Source organism: Monodon monoceros, unplaced genomic scaffold (genome assembly GCF_005190385.1).
Source record: "Monodon monoceros isolate NGI ecotype Baffin Bay Population unplaced genomic scaffold, NGI_Narwhal_1 Super_Scaffold_21, whole genome shotgun sequence".
Taxonomy (NCBI): Eukaryota; Metazoa; Chordata; class Mammalia; order Artiodactyla; family Monodontidae; genus Monodon; species Monodon monoceros.
Genome location: NW_021703778.1, coordinates 62,410,110 through 62,433,073, shown reverse-complemented (window position 1 = coordinate 62,433,073; position 22,964 = coordinate 62,410,110). Strand labels below are relative to the sequence as shown.

The 22,964-nt window shown below is 36.7% G+C and overlaps 1 protein-coding gene across 7 annotated transcripts in view; it reads right to left on the bottom strand.

Annotated features, from left to right (window-relative positions):
* Positions 1-6,705: 6,705 nt before the first annotated feature.
* Positions 6,706-22,964, bottom strand: part of RNF111 (ring finger protein 111) — an 80,798-nt gene continuing 64,539 nt past the window's right edge. For 3 of the 7 annotated variants that reach the window (XM_029238688.1, XM_029238683.1, XM_029238684.1), the window contains 7 exons: positions 19,384-19,732; positions 17,581-17,706; positions 16,458-16,584; positions 12,819-12,911; positions 11,374-11,469; positions 10,006-10,109; positions 6,709-8,358 (listed from right to left, as the gene is read on the bottom strand). In XM_029238688.1, the coding sequence (XP_029094521.1) occupies positions 8,241-8,358; positions 10,006-10,109; positions 11,374-11,469; positions 12,819-12,911; positions 16,458-16,584; positions 17,581-17,706; positions 19,384-19,732 (1,013 nt within the window). In that variant the 3' untranslated portion in view covers positions 6,709-8,240. Of the gene's footprint in view, positions 8,359-10,005; positions 10,134-11,373; positions 11,470-12,818; positions 12,912-16,457; positions 16,585-17,580; positions 17,707-19,383; positions 19,733-22,964 lie in introns of all 7 variants that reach the window. The other 4 variants (XM_029238681.1, XM_029238685.1, XM_029238687.1 and 1 more) reach the window with 3 other exon arrangements.

Sequence of the window (22,964 nt, the reverse complement as noted above, 5' to 3'; positions counted from 1 at the left end):
GAGGCCCACCTACATTAAGGAGATTGCTTTACACAGACTACAGATTCAAATCTTGATCTCATCTAGAAAACACCCCCCAAAATAGACCCAGAATAATGTTTCACCAAACGTCTGGGCACTCAATGGTGCAGACAAATTGACACATTAAATTAACTTTCACAATAACCATCTATCAAGGACACTGCAGGACTTCCCTGGTGGTGCAGTGGTTAAGAATCTGCCTGCGAATGCAGGGGACACAGGTTCAAGCCCTGGTCTGGGAAGATCCCACAGGCCGCGGAGCAACTAAGCCTGTGTACCACAACTACTGAGCCTGAGCTCTAGAGCCCACGAGCCACAACTACTGAAGCCCGCACGCCTAGGGCCCATGCTCCGCAACAAGAGAAGTCACTGCAATGAGAAGCCCACGCATTGGAACGAAGAGTAGCCCCTGCTAGCCACAACTAGAGAAAGCCCGCACGCAGCAATGGCGACCCAACATGGCCAAAAAATACATTAAATTTTTAAAAAAGTTAAGAAAAAAAAAGAACACTGCAGAAAGAATTTCTAAATTACACAAAGATATGGCAGTCAAAGGAACAAAAATATCTCCATCACATAAGTTTCTTTTTCTCAAACATCAGTGTGGGGAAGTCAAAGTTCCTCCACCACTGATTCCTCCTCTCAAGATTACACTTGAGAAAATAAACCATTTGCACACATGACTTCTCCATATGCTAAACTTTGGCTTGGGGGGAAAAATGTGTTCAGGAAGTTTGTACTAGGAATTATAACACAGCAATGGCACTTGTTTTACCTTACTGTGATTAATTAAAGATGGTCACAATTTTTCTTTTTGCTGCTGCTACTTCCATTAATAGGTATAGTCTTTTTCCCCTCCCCTTGAATCTGGGCTAGCCTTGCTTTGACTCACAGAATATGGCAGAAATGACACTGTGCCAGTTCCAGGCCTAGGTCTTAGGAAGCCTGGCAGTTTCTTCCTTCTTAGAGCTCTGAGTCACCATGTAAAGAAGTCTAGCTCTCCCTCACTAGAGAGACCACATCAAGAGAGATGCCCAGGGACTTTCCTGGTGGTGCCGTGGTTAAGAATCCGCCTGCCAGTGCAGGGGACACAGGTTCGAGCCCTGGTCCGGGAAGATCCCACATGCCGCAGAGCAACTAAGCCCGTGAGCTGCAACTACTGAGCCTACGCTCTAGAGCCCGCGAGCCACAACTACTGAGCCCACGTGCCACAACTACTGAAGCCCGCGTGCCTAGGGCCCATGCTCCGCAACAAGGAAAGCCACCGCAATGAGAAGCCCGTGCACCGCAGTGAAGAGTAGCCCCCCTCGCCACAACTAGAGAAAGCCTGCGCGCAGCAACAAAAACCCAACACAGCCAAAAATAAATAAATTTAAAAAAAAAAAGAGAGAGAGATGCCCAGTGAGTCTTCAGCTGTCCCAGCTATCCCAGCTAAAGCATCAGATATCTAAGGGAGGCCACACTGGCATTCCATCCCAGTAGAGCTCCCAACTCAATACAGTCACATGAAGAACCCAGTGGTCACACCACACTGAGATATGAGCAGTTCCTGCCCAGACCTGCCCATATTGTACAGTGATGACCAAATAAATATTGTGTCTAAGTCACTAAGATTTGGTGTGGTTTGTTACATAATAGGTAACAGATATACTTACCTGGGAGTATTCTCAATCCTTGCACCAAATAAGCTTGTTTGCTGGAAGTCTGTTTTGGTTTTTTTTTTGCTGTATCAGGTCTTCGTTGCTGCATGCAGGCTTTCTCTAGTTGTGGCGAGGGGGGTTACTCTTCGCTGTAGTGCGCAGGCTACTCACTGTGGTGGTTTCTCTTGTTGTGGAGCACGGGCTCTAGGCACGTGGGCTTCAGTAGTTGCAGCACATGGGCTCAGTAGTTGTGGCTCACAGGCTTAGTTGCTCCACAGCACGTGGCATCTTCCCGGACCAGGGATTGAACCCATGTCCCCTGCATTGGCAGGCGGATTCTTAACCACTGCACCACCAGGGATATCCCTGCTGCAAGTCTTGTATCTTACTGTTTCCTATGGTGTCATGGCTTAGGAAAACATAGCACAGTAGCTAGGATTTATAATTATTTGTAAACTGTGAACCTCAAAAACATTATTCTGGGACTTCCTTTGTGGTCCAGTGGTTAAGACTCTGTGCTTCCAATGCAGGGGGGCATGTGTTCGAACCCTGATCGGGGAGCTAAGATCCCACATGCTGTGTGGCACAGCGCAAAAAAAAAAAAAAATTATTCTTGGAAAATTTTTCACACGGGCAACTTGAATGCCTGAGCCATTTCCAGATATTTTGGCATTTGGTTACCTCCTGAGGGCACAGTTGATTTAGTGCTGAACCATGGATCAGATGTAATGGAGAGCCCTGGGAAGGACTGAAACCAGCCTGATAGAATCTTTGGCCACAGAAGTCCAAGATGTCTGGAGACTGGGTCTTGACATAGGGGATAAGACAGTTACTAACTGTGGTGTTTTTAAAATGTGTACACAAATTCTTGCTATACCTTTCTTCAAATGTTGGAACCCAATCAACTCCTCTTGAGTATAGGCTATATTTAGTGACTTGTTTCTAATGAATATAATGTGGCAAGAATGAGAGTATACCTTCTGTGACTAGATGAAAAATATCACTGTGGCTTTCTACTTGCTCTCTCTCTGTGGTCATTTGCTCTGGGGAAGCCAGCTACCCTGTTGTGAAGACATCTGAGTCCCACGTAACAAGGAAGTGAGGTCTCTTGGCCAACAGCCAATAAGGAATCGAAGTCTCCTATCAACAGCCATGTGAGTGAGCCATCTTGGAAACACATCTTCCAGACCCAGTAATGACGTGAGATGACTGCAGCCCCAGCTATCACCTTGACTGTAACTTCATGAGACTCCCTGAGCCAGAAGCACCAAGCTAAGCTGCTCCCAAATTCCTGACCCACAGAAACTTAAGATGTTTGACGTTTAAGCCACTAAGTTTTAGGGTCACCAAACAATAGATAGGTAATACAAAGCTTTGGGGTTTGGGGTGTGTGTGGCTAACAACAAAGTTCTAGGAACCCAGGTACACCATAGCTTATTCTCTGAGCAAATACTAACAGTACGGTAGTCTAGATAGCAGTTCAATAAAGATATCCATTCCTTTTTAAAGCCAGGCTGGAAGACTTACCATATCTCTTCCAATTCCCTTGTCAAAAACTCTTCTTGAGAATCTAAAAAACAGAATCCTTAGGATAACAGGTTTGGAGCATCCCATATTATGGGCCAGATTGGAAATCTGAGTATCCTGAGCTGTGCTACCAGCTACACAGGCAATGGCAGAAGCCAAACTCTTCCTTTCTGTAACACAACATATCAATAACAATCTGTAGAAGTTTACTCTCCAAAGCTCCCCGCCCCTGACCCTGCACACATACTGTATATCACCACCTAAAGCAAAACTGACTCAGCGTAGCACACAATGAAAATTAGTATTTAGTGAATGTAACCATTCTCGGTAGCGATGATAAAGGATTAAAGGAGATATGCAATTTCTTTGGGCTAATCAAAAGCTTCTCCTGGCAACCTACACCTTCCACACACTCTTGGTCTCTCTAAGAAGCAGCCTAGAAGCAGCTAATACAATAACATAGGCAGCTCAGCAGTGTGCTTAATTAATCCTCAATGGGCACCAGATCCCTGCATAACACAATTTGATGGGAAGGAAAATTAGGAGAGATCGAGAAATTCTAGCTGTTAATCTCTCCGTAATATTTTATTTTAGCTCAGAGAGGCAAATGGTTTCATATCCTGTGCCAAGTCTGATCTATTGGCAGCAGCTGCCTAAAACACAGCATTGGACGGTTTTTATGGGTGACGATGTGCCTGATGTGACTTCAAAGCAAAGGAACGTGTGCTGGGAATCTTCCATTCCTCTGGTAGAAGAAAAATTTGAAGGGCTGCAGAGGATTTTTCATTCTTATCTAGTAACCCGTTGCTTGGACTCGGTAAGAGTAAAGATTACAGCAAACACTGATCTACGGTTCAGCATCTTGCTATGCTACCATTTGTCAGCAAGGGCAAAGGGTATTTGGGCGGTGGGGTGGGATGAGCAAGCATTGGGAGAACGTATCTTCTTAAGTATGTCCTATATGCAAAGCTCTTTACACTCATCTCATTTAATTCTAATAACAAACTATTTCTGTTACAGATAAGAAAGATGAAGCTCAGAAAGCTTAAGTTTTTTAGAGTTAAACAATTCTAAGCCCAAGTCTGTCTGACACCAGACTGTATTCTTTTCAAAACTCCAAAAGATCAACTGTGTGGCCTGTGAATCTGTATAGAATACAGAGGAGAGAGAAAGAAAATATTCTTAGAAAGAAATAGCTGTTTTGGACATAACCCTTAATTCAAGGAAATGAGTGAAATCTATAACTGAGAGAAAATATTTCAATATTGCTATATCCAATATTGTGACATGTCAAGTCTTGAATAAGCAAGAAAATTTACTGTTGCCAGAGGTTTTGGAAGTTAAATTAGAAATCAGGATGCAGGGCTTCCCCGGTGGCGCAGTGGTTAAGAACCCTCCTGCCAATGCAGGGGTGCCAATGCAGGGGACACGGGTTCAAGCCCTGGTCCGGGAAGGTCCCACATGCCGCGGAGCAGCTAAGCCCGTGCGCCACAACTAAGCCTGCACTCTAGAGCCCGCGAGCCACAACTACTGAAGCCCGAGTGCCACAACTTCTGAAGCCCACACGCCTAGAGCTCACGTTCTGCAACAAGAGAAGCCACCGCAATGAGAAGCCCGCACACCGCAGCGAAGAGTAGCCCCCGCTCACCGCAACTAAAGAAAGCCCGCGCACGTAGCAACGAAGACCCAACACAGCCAAAAATAAACTAATTAATTTTTTAAAAATCAGGATGCAGTAATAACCAAAATGGGAAAAGAATTTGAAAAAGAATAGATCCATGTCTATGTATAACTGAATCACTCTGCTGTATACCTGAAACTAACAACATTGTAAATCAACTATACTCCAATATAAAATAAAAATTTTTTAAAAATCAGAGATATGGGGACATATGTATATGTATAACTGATTCACTTTGTTATAAAGCAGAAACTAACACACCATTGTAAGGCAATTATACTCCAATAAAGATGTTAAAAAAAAATTCAGGATGCATTTTCTACAAAATTAAGCTATTCCCATTTATGAAAAACTAATCACAAAATGTCTACAGCGTTTACATTTTAATTTGTATTACAAATAGCATTTTTAAAACAGAGCTAGTTTTCTGTCAAATAGTTATGGTTCAAATGATGAAATGTGCTAGCAGCTTAAACAAAGTCACCAGATAAAAAAAATGTTTCAAGTATCAGTTTATCACTTGCATATTAACAACGATGAACATTTCAAATGATGAAATGTGCTAGCAGCTTAAACAAAGTCACCAGATTAAAAAAAATGTTTCAAATATCAGTTTATCACTTGCATATTAACAACGATGAACAAAAGGATTTGCTGACAAAAGAGTTTTTAAAGTATTTGGATAGCTATCACTGAAATTTTCGTTTTGACGTAAGATGTAGCAGGATATGGAAGACACCAAAACAAAGCACAGAAAGTTAAAATACTAAAAATTATTTTCTTTCTCACTTGGTTCATTACTAATCACATTTTTCTGTAATTAATTGCAGTAGCTTAAGAAGCTCCTGCATTAACAATTCAGGTATATGCTACAAATACTTGCATAAAATAAATTTTAAAGTAATGATACTTTAGATTTTAAAAAAATCAGTAGCAATCATTAAACAGGTCAATAGGTAGTTGTGCATCTAAATCTAATATTAAAAAAAGAGAGAAATCTATCTGTATTTGTGTTTTGGGGAGCATGAAGAAGGCCTCCATTGTATAGAATTCTCCCCATCTTACCCCTTGGCACAGACCCTGGGTTTTCCAGTGGTAAAGTCCTACATCCATCACAGGCTACCTGAAGACAGGCTACTAGCGCTTGTCCCTAGTAAGATGGCAAACAAAGTCTCTCTCTCTCTTTTTCTCTCTCTCATTCTGTCTTGCCACTCCTCCCACAACCCTTCGACAACTGCAGCTTAATCATCTAGTATTCTTTTTTTAATTTTTAAATTATTATTATAATTTTTGGGGGGAGCTGCATTGGGTCTTCGTTGCGGTGCGCGGGCTTCTCATTGAGGTGGCTTCTTTTGTTGCGGAGCACGAGCTCTAGGCGCACGGGCTTCAGTAATTGCAGCACGCGGGCTCAGTAATTGTGGCTTGTGGGCTCTAGAGCGCAGACTCAGTAGTTGTGGCGCATGGGCTTAGTTGCCCGTCGGCATGTGGGATCTTCCCAGACCAGGGGTCGAACCTGTGTCCCCTGCATTGGCAGGCTGATTCTTAACCACTGTACCACCAGGGAAGTCCCTAGTATTCTTTTTAAATATATTATTTTATATCCAAATTTATAAACTATAGTCCATCCTCCATCTCTACACATACTATGTTGAAGCATGCTGATACTGCCAATTACTACGGTATAACATTTACTAATACAAAACAAGGGCAAGTAGCCATAACTGAATGAATACAAACATCAAATTATGCAAATGTCAACTTGAGTGAGATCACTGTTTTGAATTCCAAGATGTTCAGTGTAAACAGTTTTATAAAAATGAATTATGAAACACAAAGACAATAGAAATATAAGTTATTTATTAATCAATCCACTTACAAAGCAGGTGGCTTAATGCAAGCTTATCGACATCTTCACATATGACCCATGGGAACATGTCTTCCACATACAGACAGTGATGTTACTGACTGATGCATTTGCAATCTGGGGCATATTAAGCATATTTAGACAAATAAAATTAGGCTATCCTGTATATGAAAGTATCTTGATAATACACATCCTTAAGTGGATTAAAACTTTCTCCAAAGGAGAAATGTTAGTACATTAACTTAACTTTAATATTCTATATTATGCAGTAAATCTTAACTATAGAAATTAAAATTTTTAAATCAGTGATCGACTCTTGGTAATGTATGAAGTGGGAGTCTAAAACCAGAGCAACAGTAGGTTGACAGTATAATTTGTGCCTCACAGTATCTGCAGATTTACTGTTTTCAAGTTTAAAGAGAAATAAAACAAGAGACATGTAGATTCAGCTGACTTTATTTATCTTTAAACTAATAAAAATCCCTTTAAAAGTGATCCTGGGACCTTTAGAAGTTCTATGAATGCACAGATACCTGCCGATGACTGCAATTCTAAATCCTGACTAAATGTGTTTACAAAAATCAATGTAAGCAGATATCTTTAATATACGTGCTTAGCAGAAGACTGAACAAAATTCTACATGTCTTCTCCAATTTCCCTAAAATTTTGTTAAATCTGCAAGTATGTACAATCCAGCTAATTGAAATTACTATTTAGTGTTCATCAGAGCTGTTTCACAGCAGCAAAAATTGAATCTGGGAAATAAAGTTCTAAACAATGTAGGAAAAAGATAAATACAATCAGAACAGCAGTCTAAATGTATGATATCAATATTCAACTCTATCTGCATTGTGCTGAAAGGAAAAGGATACACCAAGAAAATTTCTATTGATCACTCTGGTGATGTGAATACCACCTGCATCTGATTGAAAATGGTTTGTATTCTGTTCCCAGTATCAAGAATGGTATTTAATTCAGAACTCCATATTGTAAATATACAGCAGCCATTTTGTCCTAATTAAGGAATGTCTTAATACACAATATTATCATTTTCTAGAGGATCTTTATACATTAAACTAAAGTACATGATTGATTAAATTAAACGTTAGTAATGGATAAAAAAAATTCGTAATTCTCAAGACCTGGTACTATGTAAAAAACAAAAAGACCACGAAATTCTACTTACTAAAGCAGCTAATCTTGCCTGCAAGTTTAGGGTCACAAGCCCATAATATGTGCAAAGAAATGCAATACAAGGAACCATGCAAAAATACAGTAAAATGATACAGGAAAAATGTCAAATCTAGAAAAAAAAAGCTTTTATAAATACATCAAAATCAACTGTATACATAAACTGTAGGTCTAGCATTAGTTGTACCATATAGCAGAGCCAGCACTCTAAGTTCACGGCTTCCAAATCTGCGCAGGTAAGTCATGCCATCTTTGGTAGACTGCAGTACCAGGAGGGTGGGAATGAGAGGGAGGGTAAGAGTTCTGAAACATGGTGTCAACTTTCACTTGGCAGCTGGGCCTCAATGTCCACTCTGCATATGGGGCACTTCTTATTGGTAATCAACCACTGGTCAACACACACTTGGTGGAAAAGGTGCATACAGGGAAGGCGTCTATTATAGGCAAACAAAACAAAAAGCAAAAATTAATTTTATGACAAGTGTAGTGCATTTATTTTTAAACAAATGGTACATGTAATAATTCAGTAATGTTCTGAAGTTACTAAACATTTTTCTAAACACTCCTCCATACTCAAGAGTTACACCTACATTAAGTTAATACTCTGGGCAATATAATGTATAAATGACCAAGATAATTAACTGTCACAGGTATGGAATCAAATTATGTAAAATCTCAAGAATTTTAAGAACAACAATTACATGAGCAATTATTCCAGCTTTGCTTCTCTACATGAGCTGCCAATGCACTGGAGTTGGCAATATGTTTCCTGTAACATAATACTGTAAGTACATTTTTAAATATCAAATCATTGTATTTGTGAAGCACTTTCAAAAAAATCTCATTTAATTCTCTCTCAAAAGCCTTAGAACTTATGTTGTAAATATACAGCAGCCATATCATACTGATTAAGGAATGTCTTAATATGCAATATTACTTTCTGTCTACAGGATCTTTACATATTAAATTTAAGTACCTGATTGATTAAAGGTTAATAATATTGTTTTCATGTTATATCCACTTAATTCTATGCTACTCTTTTAAAATTAGGTTAAAAAGAGACGTTTACTTTAGTACACTACACTACCAATTGGAAATTGAGAAATAAAGAAAGCTTCCATGCAATAACAGGGTAACGTTAAATCTAAGTGTAACAGTAGGATAAAAGTTACTAACTTAAGTGTCCATTTCAACTTCCACCCCCGTTAAGAGTTGTCATACATTTCAGACTTCCTAATATTTTGTAAAAATAGCTAAAAAGAGGTGTTCCAATTATTCCTTGCACAGTATTGTCAATATTGTAAAAACAATTATCATCCATATTTATAAATCTTCACTGGAAATAATACAGTGTTCAAATAACCTTATATGTGGTATAGTAGACAACTTTTTATAACAATTTTTCTCTCTCTTAGCCAACTGAAGAAATATGATAAAGTTTTCCTTATAAACTAGGGCAACAAGACTACTATACAGTTTTTATATATGTTATAGAACTTGTTTCATATGGGATTATGTTACATTAGAAAAAACCAGAATAGGAACAAAACAATTAAGAGATTATAAAAAGAGAAGTCTAAAATTAATATTTGGTTAGCATAATAACATTTCCTAAACCACAAAGTTGCAAGAAGAAAACAGTCTACAAACTGAGAGGAAATTTTAGAACAAGATTACTTTATAAAAGATGCTGTAAAACAAACTGCATGGAGCTAATCTGGATCCCCCTCTTTAAGCTCTGGAGAATACATTAATACATCTGTCTTGGCCTCCAAAGCCTCTCACCCCTCAAATTCTCCTTCCTGCAAGATTTAAAGAAGACATTTTTGCCCACAAAATTTCCCTGGCCAAGTCTTGGTGTGGCCCCAAAACAGGTAGTATATTTCCCATCCACACCCCTTTGCTGTTAATACAGACACTTTAATCTTTTTTATTTCACTCACTATAAGAAGGCAATTCTACATGTCAGAGACTGGTAACAGGGTATGCCAGGAGTAATCTTTATTTGGGTTCTGGTCTACTTTCAAATAAAATCTTGTACAGTTTTGACAATGGATTTTAGATAATTAGTGTCTAGTTACCTCACATCTTCACCTTCCTCTAAAATAGACAAACAGATGGTACATTTTTCCTCTGTGTCTTCCTCAGTCCCTTCTTCCCCATCTTGTTTGCAGTGCAGTTTCCTCTGTGAGAACCAATCAGTTGTTACCTTATTAGTAGAGATGACATTATTGAACAACTGAGTAAAGTCTGTGTTTATTTGAAAAACAAAACAAAACAAAACCACACATTCACCCACAACTTATTTCCCAGGCAAAACTGTCATGAATTAAAGGATGAATTAAGTGACTATTATCAACTAAGTGTTCTTGTAAGACCCTTAAATAATCAGCATCAAAAGCAAAATTAAAAGTAACAGAAATTCATTAGCTTGAAATTTATCATTTTTAATCACAATTAGAATACTATATACTACTTTTGTCCTATCATCAGCACAGCCAAATAAACTTTATTTTACTAATGAACATTTCAAATAACATTCAAAAATTAATGCTAATTATAGTATTTAGCTTAAACAGTTGAAAGGACTTTAACGGTACTACCTCATTAATACTCTTAGAAAAAGGATGAAAAAAACAATGAACAGAAATTTCACACGTTATTAGTCTCTATAGGATAGAACACTGTTGTCTGTTGAAAGAAATTTATTTAACATGCCTAGTCCATAACTTCTAGATGTAATACTACATAAGGAATATAAGGGTAGAATATAAGAAATGTAGGTCAATTAAATGTCCATCAAAATAACTGACTAGTTAAATTATGGTACTACTGTATGATGGAATTCTGTATAAGTGATTAAAAAGAATATGGATCATCTGTAGGTGCTGATATAGAATGAAAAGAAAATGTGCAAAAATGTGTGTATATTATCCCCTTTATTTTTAAAAGTGAAAGAAAAATATATACATATGCATATTATTAAAAATATGTGGAAGAATACCTAAGAAATGTTTAAGCATGATTTTTCTTCTGGGAAGGAAAACTAGGATCAGTAGGGTAACAGACTTCAGAGTATATATTTTTATACTTTCAATTTTTTTAACCACATGCATGTATTGTTTTAATAATAAAAAATGTAGGGCTTCCCTGGTGGCGCAGTGGTTGAGAGTCCGCCTGCCGATGCAGGGGACGTGGGTTCATGCCCCGGTCCAGGAGGATCCCACATGCCGCGGAGCGGCTGGGCCCGTGAGCCATGGACGCTGAGCCTGCGCGTCCGGAGCCTGTGCTCCGCAACGGGAGAGGCCACAACAGTGAGAGGCCCGCGTACCACAAAAAAAGAAAAAAAAAATGTAGTTGCTAGACTCCACAAACTCAAAGGAAGTCCATAATATTAAATGTTATGCATTTCAATAATAATGTAGATGTTTCATAAAATAAATTCTTACTTTTTTGTATTTATGTGGATATGTACATCTTTCAATTGTCCCCTGGGATGCTCCACGATTGACATTTCCTAGTCTTTCTTCCAAATGAATAAGTTCCTGAAGGTGAAGAATAACTAGTATTAAAAGTCAGGATGATTATTCCTTGAACAGCACTGTCAGTACTGTAAAAGCAATAAAGTTCCATATTTATAAACCTGCAATGTAAATAGAGTATTCAAAAAGCCATATATACAGTAAGGCAAATGACTGTTTATAATTCTTTTCTCAGCCAACTGAAGTGGTATGGCAAAGTCATCCTTGCAGACTAGGGCAGCATATTACTGCATGGTACTATGTACATCAGTAAGCATGTGTGCATGCATGTAGAAGATGAAATCATTGTAGTAAAATAGGGAAACAGGTCAAACAATAGTTCTAAGTCCCAATGACTCCAACTTCCAAACTGACATGAAGAAACAAAACTTTACATCAGGGACTTCCCTGGTGGTGCAGTGGTTAAGAATCCGCCTGCCAATGCAGGGGACAGGGGTTCGAGCCCTGGTCCAGGAAGATCCCACACGCCGCGGAGCAACTAAGCCCGTGTGCCGCAACTACTGAAGCCTGTGTGCCCTACAGCCCATGCTCCACAACGAAGAGTAGCCCCCACTCGCCGTAACTAGAGAAAGCCCACGCGCCGCAACGAAGACCCAAAAATAAATAAATTTTTAAAAAAACCAAAAAACTTTACATCATATTCAAATGACTTGTTCTTCCTGAAAATTCAAACAAGAAGATATTTAGCGAAAAACTGAATTACTTAGGTTTATTTTTCTATAGCAATGCTTCTCTAAAAATTAAGCTTAGTCAAAAAGCATTAAGCATCGATTGTAGTAGGAAAATATTAGAAAAACCTAAATGATTTTCTAGGAGAATGGTTAAATTATATTCATCCACACAGTACAATATAAGAGCTATCGAAAACAATGAATTGGTCCAAAAAATGATAGTACTGATTTCCAAGATAATTTGCAAAAGGTAGATTTATATAGAAAATGTTACTGCTCAATTCTAATGTATTACAAACATCACATGGGTTCAATAAGGCACGTAAGTCTACTGCATTTATTTTTGAAAAAAAGCATTAAGGTTTTTCTCTCACATTTAATAGTATGGTTCTTTATCTGATATTTATATTAATTCAATAAATTTCTACATTCTTCTGTATTAGATATTTTCATTTACTCTTCTTCAAATACTTGGGTAATTTCTGACACTAAAATTAATATCACTTATAAACTTTTCTATAATAATCCCTAGAAGCAATATCAGAAATTCAGGTATTTTACTGCTTTCTGATCCCCAGCCACTGCAGCAATCCTATACAGTTGTAAATATTAATATTACATATATTCTCTCTCTGCATTACGGATACTGTGGCAAATATCTTCATTAATTTTATTACATACCTCAAAATTGCCCCTGAAAGGACCTCTGAATGATGTTCCATCCAAGCCTGATGAAATGTAACGAATGTGAGGATAGCCTGCCATGTCAGGAACCTATTTTAGTAGAAGAGATAGGCTAAATCAATTAAGAATAGGCTCAAGTTTTGCTGCTACCATTGAATAATTCAGACACTCAATTCTCTCCATCCAGCTTCTCACAAAAATCAACTTCAATAAGTATATATAGCTCCAAAAAACCATTCTGTTAACAGGTTCCTCTTCAAAAATGATCTCTTTTATAATAACTCAAACCGTCATCAGAAGGAAAAAAAAAGGGAACAGCAGTTCCACGAGATAACAATTCTCTTCTACTTGATTTATTTTGCACAAAGAATCCTAAGTAGAAAATACTCAAACCTAAGAACGATGTTCTTAGTAGCCTAAACGTATAAAGGCTAAAATTTTATAAGATCTGATCAATTTCAGAGAGCTTTATTGAACAGTATTAAGAAACAGAAATGCACAAAACTTAACTTCAACATAAAAGTTTTACTCCCCTTCCTCTAACTCCCAAATAGTCAAAGGTACCCTTGGCTCCTTTTTTGGGTTGGCTCTGTTAGTGAAAGTTTTAACAGTGTTTTCTAATTTTTTTGTTAGGCATAGTCAATCCTTATTATTCATGGATGTCTTTGTTGTGAACTCACCTACTTGAGAGAATTTATTTGAATTTATTTGTAACTCCAGAATCAATAGTCATGCTCTCACAGTCATTCATGGACCTGCACAGAGCAGCAAAAAATTTGACTTGCCCAATACGTGTTCCCAGCCTAGAGGAAGAAGACCCTGCCTAGTTGTTTCAGCTCTTACACTGTAAACAAGTGTCTTTTTTGCAATCTACTTAGTGCAATGTTTTTCACATTTTTGTGCTATTTATAGATCGTTTTATTGTTTAAAATGGCTCCCAAACAAAATGCTTAATTCTTGGCTAGTGTTCCTAAGTGCAAGAAGGTTGTGATGTGCTTTATGCAGAAATTGTGTGTAGATAAGCTTCATTCAGGCATGAGCTATGGTGTTGTCGGCCATGAGATCAATGTTAATGAATCAACAGTATATGTCAAATAAGGTGTCTCTAAACAGAAAAACACATTAAAGCAACGTAATGCATTGACTGGTTGTTGTGACTAGAAGCTTGCAATAACCTAGGGCTGTATCTACCCTTAGGAATAATATTGGATTAGCCAAAAAGTTCGTTCGGGGTTTTCTGTAACATCGTATGGAAAAACCCAAACGAACTTTTTGGCCACCCCAATAGTTCAACATCTGCTTAGTCAGCGTTCACAGCAAATCTACACAACATAACTACCATGAATAACAAGAGCTGACCATAGTGTTAGGAAAGGGAGATTCTGAGACAGAGCACCATTCTTCCATTTTTATAAATAAATCTCCAAAATTATTTTTTAATCAGCTTCCGCTGAATCATAACATACTTCTAGCAGGTTTTACAGCTTTAAAAGACAATTCACACATGGAAAAGAATTTAAAATAGGCAATAACTTTTACCCTTAAAATAGCCTAGTATTTAAATATCTGCAAGTTTCCTCATAATCCAGATCAATAGTATCCAGCTTTAAGCAGATAATCTAACTTCCTACACATCTCCAAGGAAAATGAAAAAAATCAGAAAGGAACTCCTGCCTTCCAAACTACTTAAAGCTGCACCTCCCCTGTAACCCTCCCTAGCCTCCTTTCTCTAGCTTTTAGGGGTAAGCTTCCTCTTTCTCCTACTCAAAGGTCAGCTCTATCACCTGCTCCCCTCTTCTCCTACTCCCCGACCCTGGGTCATCCTTAATTAGCTGCTACCCACCCCTTTTCCGCGACATCTTCAAACAAGCCCTCCCTAATGCTAATGTTGTTCTGTCCTAAACCTAAAATTACCTTCAAGTTTCTCCAAACCTAAATTACCTCTCTAAACCTGGAACAAATGCCAACCCTATTTCCCACTTTCCCTTCACAGCCAAGTTTATAAAGCAAGTAGTTTATATTCACAGTCTCCACATTTTTTAACCTTCCTTACTGTAATCTAAGAGGCACCCCATCTCCATCCCTCACCACTACTGAAATCACTCTGACAAAAGCCGCCAATAACCACTCCCATGCCAAATGCAGTCAACATTTTTCAAACTTTACTTTTTTGTGATGGAAACGCTACTGACCATATTATTTTGACATAATTCTAACTTTATTTATCCTCAACTTCTCTAGCCAATTCTTGGAATTCTTTGTTTGAAGTACAGTATTATCATTTAAATATAGTATTATTATTCTCCAAGGTTTTTTTCAATCTCTTGTCAGTCTGACAAATTAGATTAGATTAGATTTTCCTGGAAATCTAATCCTCTTCCATGGATTCATGTAATATGACAGATATGTGACACATATACATTGTACATTGACAGATCACAACCCATCTTTAACTCAGATACCAGTTTATTGTTTGGAGATCCAGACCATAAACCTAACTTTCTACTGGACATCCCGCCTTGATACACATATTATCTCAGATTCAATATGTCCAAACCCTAACTCACCTAATAACCCCTTCCCTAAACCCTCATCTAATATTCTCCAACTTAGTGAATGGCAACATCATATACCTAATAACCAAAGCTAGAAATCTGGAAGTCATCCTAAATATTACTCAAATGTATCCCATCCTTTTTATGTCAACTGCCACTGCCCCTGTTCAGGCATTCACCATCTTTTATCTCTTCTACTATAATGTCCTAACCAGTATCCTTCTCCTACCATGAAATCTATTTTACACACAACTAAAGAGGGGGTCTATTTAACTACAATCTGATTAAATCACTCTAACAACATAAATATGATCAAGACATTCCCCTTTCAATGGTTCCTGAGCCCTAGTTTCTTAGCAGGGCAGATATTTCATTGCTGAATGACCCTCACCCCTAAGATCTAGAAATACCAACTTACTTGGATTTCCTTGTGCTTATGCTATTTGAAAGCTCTTTACATGCTGTAGCCACTGTAAGAGTACCATTCCCAATTCTTCCAAAGCCTGCTTAGAAGTTGCATGTATAATAAAGTGTCTTGGCAACCTTCTCTGCAGTGCCTCTACCCCTACAAGACAAAACTACTCACTTCTCTGTACCACACAATATGTATTATGTGAAGAGCAAACTCAATTTTTGCGAAATGTGTTCTTTAGAACTCAAAATGGATCAACAAAATCTGAATCTGTTCAAATCAGATACAGAGAATTAATACAGTCCTGCTGATCAGAAAATAAAGTATGAATGCATTAGAACAGACCCATTACCACTTACAACAAAATAAAGCACATGTCCTAGGGAGAGTGGATCAAGACTGTCATCTTCACATAAAAAGAAAAAAATTTGTCATTTTTTACATTAAGAAGAATATATTTTACAATGCAAATACAAACACATATTTTAATATATCTAATACCTTCTTACAGCACAGTTTCAATCTAATAATAATAATTCTCAACTTCTACTGAAATACCTATTAACAACTAATACATTAAAAATATTTCCAATAAAATATTTAATTTAGAAAAGGAAGAATAGTTTTCGAAGGCAACTATGTCAGAATTTTGAAAGGTTCCTATTTTACCATTAAAGGAAGAGCTCCTAATTGCAAGTGATGAAGTCGAGGTGGTGCATGGTAATGGGCCAAGTGAGGATGCAATGCTCCAGGTGTATAAGTAGCTGCAGTCACTCCAGCTTCAATTCCCAGTTCCCTGACAAAAGAGGAGAACAGTTTAAATTTTAGACATTTTTACAGTGTCTTTATTATCAACAGAAATGGGGGATGATGTTTACATTTTTTAAAGTAATCTGAAGATTCTTATCTTACTTAGCTGAGAAAAAAAGATAATTTAGCCCAAAGGATATAACTAATAATCTCAAATTCACTTTAGGAATTAACATTCAAAGATCCAATTTTGTGAGCGTGAGGAGCAAAGTACTTGCATTCAGCTTCACATCTCACAAAGGAAGGGAATACAATGAATGGCCCCTAAGGTTCCTTCCAATCTAAAAGTCTGATTCTTCTTGAGGAGCATATAGAATAGAGTTTGCTTCTTTGGTTTATATGAGTGTGCTCCCAGGTCTTCCGTTTGTTGGATAGTGCCTCTGGATTGTTGGCATCAAGGACAATTACCTTATAAAGCAAGGGTAAACAAAATTTTAGAAAGAGTAAAATTTGGTAAATGCCAAATATTCTTTTATTTATTCTCATTTTATGTTTTGTCTCAAAAGTCATTGTGGATCAAGATCTCAATGACTGCCCACAGACAACAGATCCAGAAAGAAAATTAATGCAAATCTGCTTCCATTTCTCTAGGAAAGAACACAAGCCTAGAGGATGCTGGCTGGATTTCCCCTGTCAACAGCAGGGGTTAAGGGTGGTACAGCAAATGTGAGTACAAAGGTGGGGGGCGGGGGATAAAGAAGTTATGAAAAGTTTAGGGAGTTAACTTTTGACGGTAGATCCCTGAAAAACAACAACAACAAAAAGCTCTACTCCTGTTTGACACACTCCCTGCCCCAGAACTCAAGCTGCTACTCTTTCCTCTCCAGGTCTCTTAGGACTCACCCAGAGACAGTGCTTCACAGATAAGCTGGAATTCAGTTTCTCCACACTACCCTTCTCTAGGCATTCCACTACAAAGTATCTCTTCCAGGTTTCCACCACAAGAAACTGAGCATAGCTTTGAAATAAACAAGATACTGACCAGGCAGATCTCTCTGGAGCCTGTCGAGGATGTGAGGACATAGTCTGAGGCACATGAATATGATGCCCATGACCATAGTTTGGATGCATCCTATGTGGATGGGGTGGGGGGCGTTCATGTGCCCGCCTGGAAACACAGAACACAAAAAGACCACTGGAAATAATTGAATAATTGGTTATTTCTTAGTGTAGAAAAAATAATATAGTATTACTATTACAAACATCTACAGATTAGTCTTGAAATTAATTCTATAAATTATAAAAATGTAATATAAAATAATTTAATGATTAATAATAAATCAAGAAACCATAATCCCACAAATTCTCACTGCTCATTTATTACAATGCCGCCAATCCGAATATCACCCAAGGAAAAAGGCAGTTTTAACATTATCTTGCATACCTGCTTTACAGCAATTATTTTAAATAAAATAGGGACTAAATAAAATTTAAAAAATTAATATTCCAGCATATGCTACAGGCACAAAGAAGTTATTTTATATAAACATATAAAGCAGAAAAATGGAAACTATTTTATTTTGCTTCACCTTTATACTGTAATAATATTCATCCATTTCAATGGATAAAACTTCTAAGAAAAAAATTTTTAACTTGTGCATTTTTTTCAAACACACATGTCAACCCATCCAGGGAACTGACATTACCTCCATTCACACTTTGTCATCCCAGCTAATTATATTTTCTCTTTCTAGTCTAAAGTCTGTCAAATTTACAAATGCAAATAGTCATAAAGTTCTAAACAAATGGCACTTAAGAAAAAACAGCTCCAGGGATTCATTTTTTATAGTCTAATTCTTACTATTAGTTTCGAACACATTTACAGATTTTGCATGTTTAATCTTAATTTTCTAGATACTGGAAGATATGAATATGAAATTGGCAACTTTCTATACAAAGGTTCACTATATTAGAATGGCAGAAACAGCTAGAGCTTCTGAATATAACCTTAAATTATATAACTAAAGAAAGAAGTTACACAAGTGCCAGATTATTGATTAGATCAAGAGTTTTGCAAACATTCTGGAAGGGCCAAATAATTAATACTGTTCGCTCTATAGGCCACATGGTCTCTGTTGCAACTATTCAATTTAGTTTCTGTAGTGTGAAAGAAGCTACAGACAATACACAGATGAACAAGTGTAGCTGTTTTCCTGCAAACTTTTATTTACCAAAACAGGCAGGCAGAGTAAGACCAACAAAGTACACTGCCCTAAATGAGAATATCAGATCCTGAATTTTCAAAAGAAAACAAAAAGTTCAATTATAGTCTTTCCATAATGTTTGGGGAATATCTTAATATTTAAATTTATAAATAAACTAAGTTAATAAGACTAGTTTTTCAATGTCAGCTGTTGAAAACTTCTACTAACACCCTTCTTCCCTCTGGTTGGTAACATAAAATAAATCAAATTCAATCTTTAATAACTTTACATCTTGTTACTCAGGATCACCAATTTTAACATTAATCTTTAGTATGGACTACTGAAGAAACAAAGATTAGCTTGCAAAAATAAATGGCCTTGGGTTATATCCTGAAAGGGCTTTGATTTTATTAAATAACCTGATATAGAGCTTTTTTTGTCAGCACCTACAACTCAGGATGAGACGGAGGAACATTCTGGTTAGTAAAGAATTAATTTCCCAGTGAACTGAGGATTAAGTTACATCACTATTAATTGAGGATAGCTACATCACTTCTAAAGACTTTACAGGTTTAAAGACCAATGGAAATAGAAGGCGAAAGAATAAAGTGTGATTATTTTTTTAAAAACATAAAACATACGTTGGATGCTGCATCATTCTCCTTCTTTGAACTTCCATCCTCTGCATCACTTCATGAGGATGCAGTCTCTGTGCTGTAGGTGCTGTGGCTGGAATATGGTGTGAAATTGGCTGGTGTGTGGGAGGAAGATGCTGAGGGACTGGTGCAGCAGTACTAGCTAAATGCGTTGGAGGTGGAGGTGCCACGGGATGAGATGTTGCATGAGAAGATATTTGAGAATGGAAAGCATGTACAGGATGAGGAATAACATAATCCACTTGAGGCGGAGGCTGAGTCTGAGGAGGAGGGTTTCCGTGAGAGTGGGGGCAGGCAGAGGTTTGATGATGAAGTGGTCTTGTCAAAGAAGCATCTGTAAGAAAAGCACAGGCACCATACAGTTAAGCATATATTGGCATAATACATTCCTATTATATTTTACAGACATATTAGCACACATTTAATTTTTATGAATACTTTATCAATGCTTGAGTCTGCTTAGTCCTGTTTGGCATCTTGCTTTCTTCTTTGAGTAATCATAGGTATCTTCTCACGTCAATATATATAGCTTTACTTCATTCACAGCTTCACAGCATTCCACTATACGAATGCACCAAAATTTATTGAAGAAATCGCCACTGATAAAAACTGGAAGTAATCCAAAGCTGCAATAAACATCTGTATGATTCCCCTTGTGCTCTTTCATACATGCATGTACACGCGTGTGTACACGCATGCATGTGCACACGCACATGCACACACACACACACACACACACACTGCTCACAGAGAGTTACAGAAACATAAATAAAGTTACAGAAGCATAAATTCCTATAAGCAGTTCTGAGTCTGAGAGAATAATTTAAATTCAGATACTGACTGACAAAACACCCTTCCCAAAGTTTACATAATTAATTACCATCAGCAGTACATGAGAGCTCCTGCCTAATTACACTATCACTAAATTTTTTAAATGCTAACCAGAAAAAAATTATGTATTTATTTACCACTTACATTTCTTCCCAGAATTATCTATTCATATTCTTAGCCTATTATTCACCTTTTTCTTGTTGATTTATAAGTATTCCTTGTATATATGCAAGCTTTGTCATAAAAAGGTAGTATAAACATTTTTCCAAATTGTCTCCTGTCAATTTTACTCTGCCATACTCAAGTATTTTGCTTTTGTATAATTAAATGTATAAATTATATACTTATAAATACATAAATCTTGTTTTCCTTTGTCATTTACTGGTTATAGAGCACTAGAAAGAGGAAAGCAATTTGCGAGTCCTAGGCACAACTGCAAACATATACTTTCATTAGTGCACTTCTCCTCCTGCCCCATGCCACTTTTCCAGTGCTACATTAAGAAGAAGGGGGTATATTTGCCAGGAGCTTGACATGGAAATCAGCCTTTATAAAGATGGTTTCGCCCATTTCTTCATCCTGAATCTTTATGTTGCAAAGTGACTGTTGAAAGGTCCCTCAGAGGAATACGTATCTCTCTTACTCTAAGGGATATGCATCTGTTTGAGGTCTAAAAATAAGTTTGTCTCCTCTTTGGATTTTAGCTCTAATTTCATTTTATTTGTAAGACTTTTCTTGGTAGCCTGGTATGGAGCTACAGCTATTCTCTAGTTTCATTACAGAAAGACTGCCTTCAATTTTTAATTGCTTTGATTCATGCATCAGTGGTGAAAGTTAGGTAACCATGGACTCATTCAGCCATACTTCAAAGGAAACCTTGCTAGTATGTATTGTTATTTAAAGGAAATAGTAAGTAAATATTCACAATATTTAAAGGAAACTTTCACTAAGCTCAATGTAAGTTGTGACATATTTTTAAACTGATTTTCTAAAAGTTATATTTTCAAATCAATGCTTCACGCTAAGAAGTCACAAAGCTCAGTACTCCTTGGTCATCAAAAAGCAAGTCACTAAGTTTTATCATTGTTAACTATCCTTCCTCAAATTTAGAGCATTTTTCCCAGTTTCATGTCAAGGTTTTCTACTTCTGTAATCATTATACAAGAAAGAATATTCACAAATACAACAAAATTTTTAAGTCTTGTTTTGGAATGAATCAGTTTATTTAACTCTTCATTAATCATTTTATTTTTTTCAACCTTACGTATAATTAACAAATACAACAATATATTCAAAGTGTATAATATGATAATTTGACACATGTATACCACATGAAATGATTACCACAATCAGTTTCGTTAACATATCCATCACCTCACATAGTTGCCAGTTTTTATGTGTGGTGAAAAGTTCAGCCATCATTATAATACACTGTTTATCTAAATAAAACTGTATAAAGGTGACATATTCTGCCTTCCCACAGACCATTTCCCTTCTCTATTTTATGTGTTCTTGCCAGTAAAAACAAACAAACAGAAAAATGGTCTTGATCTTGCTTTGAAGTTCAGCATGTCACTTTAACCCAGCAATCTCACTCCCAGGAAGTTACCCTACAGATAGACTAAAAAACTATAAACAATTTAAATGTCCATCAACAGAGGACTAATTTAATATACAATGGAATATTATGAGGGTATTAAAAAAATGAGCTAGATTTTTATATTCTAATATGAAAAAAATCTAAGATGTATTGTCGAATTTTACAAAAACCAAAAATGAAAAAGCAAGAGGCAAATACTATGTCTGATATAATCCCATTTTTTTAAAAAAGGAGAGATATGTCATAATAACGTGTGGAGAAAGAAAATTTCCAAAAGGTTTTATAATAAACTATAAACAGTTGGTACCTCTGAGGTATATTAGCATTAGTGGGAAGAAAGGAGAAGGGCTTTTAACTTCTCATTTTATATCATTCTGCAGTTTGAATTTCTTAGGATGTACACCAGTTACTTTTACGATAAAAGTAAAACAACTTTAAGTCTAAAACATTTTTTTATTAGAACATAAAAGATGAATGGATACACTTATAAATTGCTTCAGTATATTATTTTTAAAGGGGAGGGGGAGAAAACCAAACATTTTGAGTTCTCAATAAAAGATAATCAATTAAAGATGAATATCGACCAGTATTACAGAACAGCCTGTATATCATACCAGTGTTCACACAGAAAATTTGCCCACTGGTCAATGCTTTGCAAAAACTAACTCGTTTCAAAACCTTTTTTCTACCTTATACTTTGAAGTTGCATTCTTGAAAAGTGATATATCACCAGATTTCATTGTACAAATTCTGGGTTGACTCCAGCTATGCCTGCAGGACCCAGATTTTTAAAATTATAGGACTGGAAGAAGAGATCTAAGAAGATATATAACTGAAAATTATCCCTTGTATGTAATCAAAACAAAAGCAAATTTCCTTGCCAACTTTCTGGTTTACCCCTGGCATGAATTTTCAGTGTTTCTTTTAAATCAAAGTACTTAATAAGCTTCCATCTGATTATTAACCTATGATTTAACAGAGCAATAAATATATGTTACACAGCCTAAGGGTATTTCTCATTTCTTATGGTATCTCACAGATTTCAATTTCTTTAGAAAAGCCATGTCTGATTCTATTTTAATTGTTCACATTAGATTTCAATTTCTTTAGAAAAGCCATGTCTGATTCTATTTTA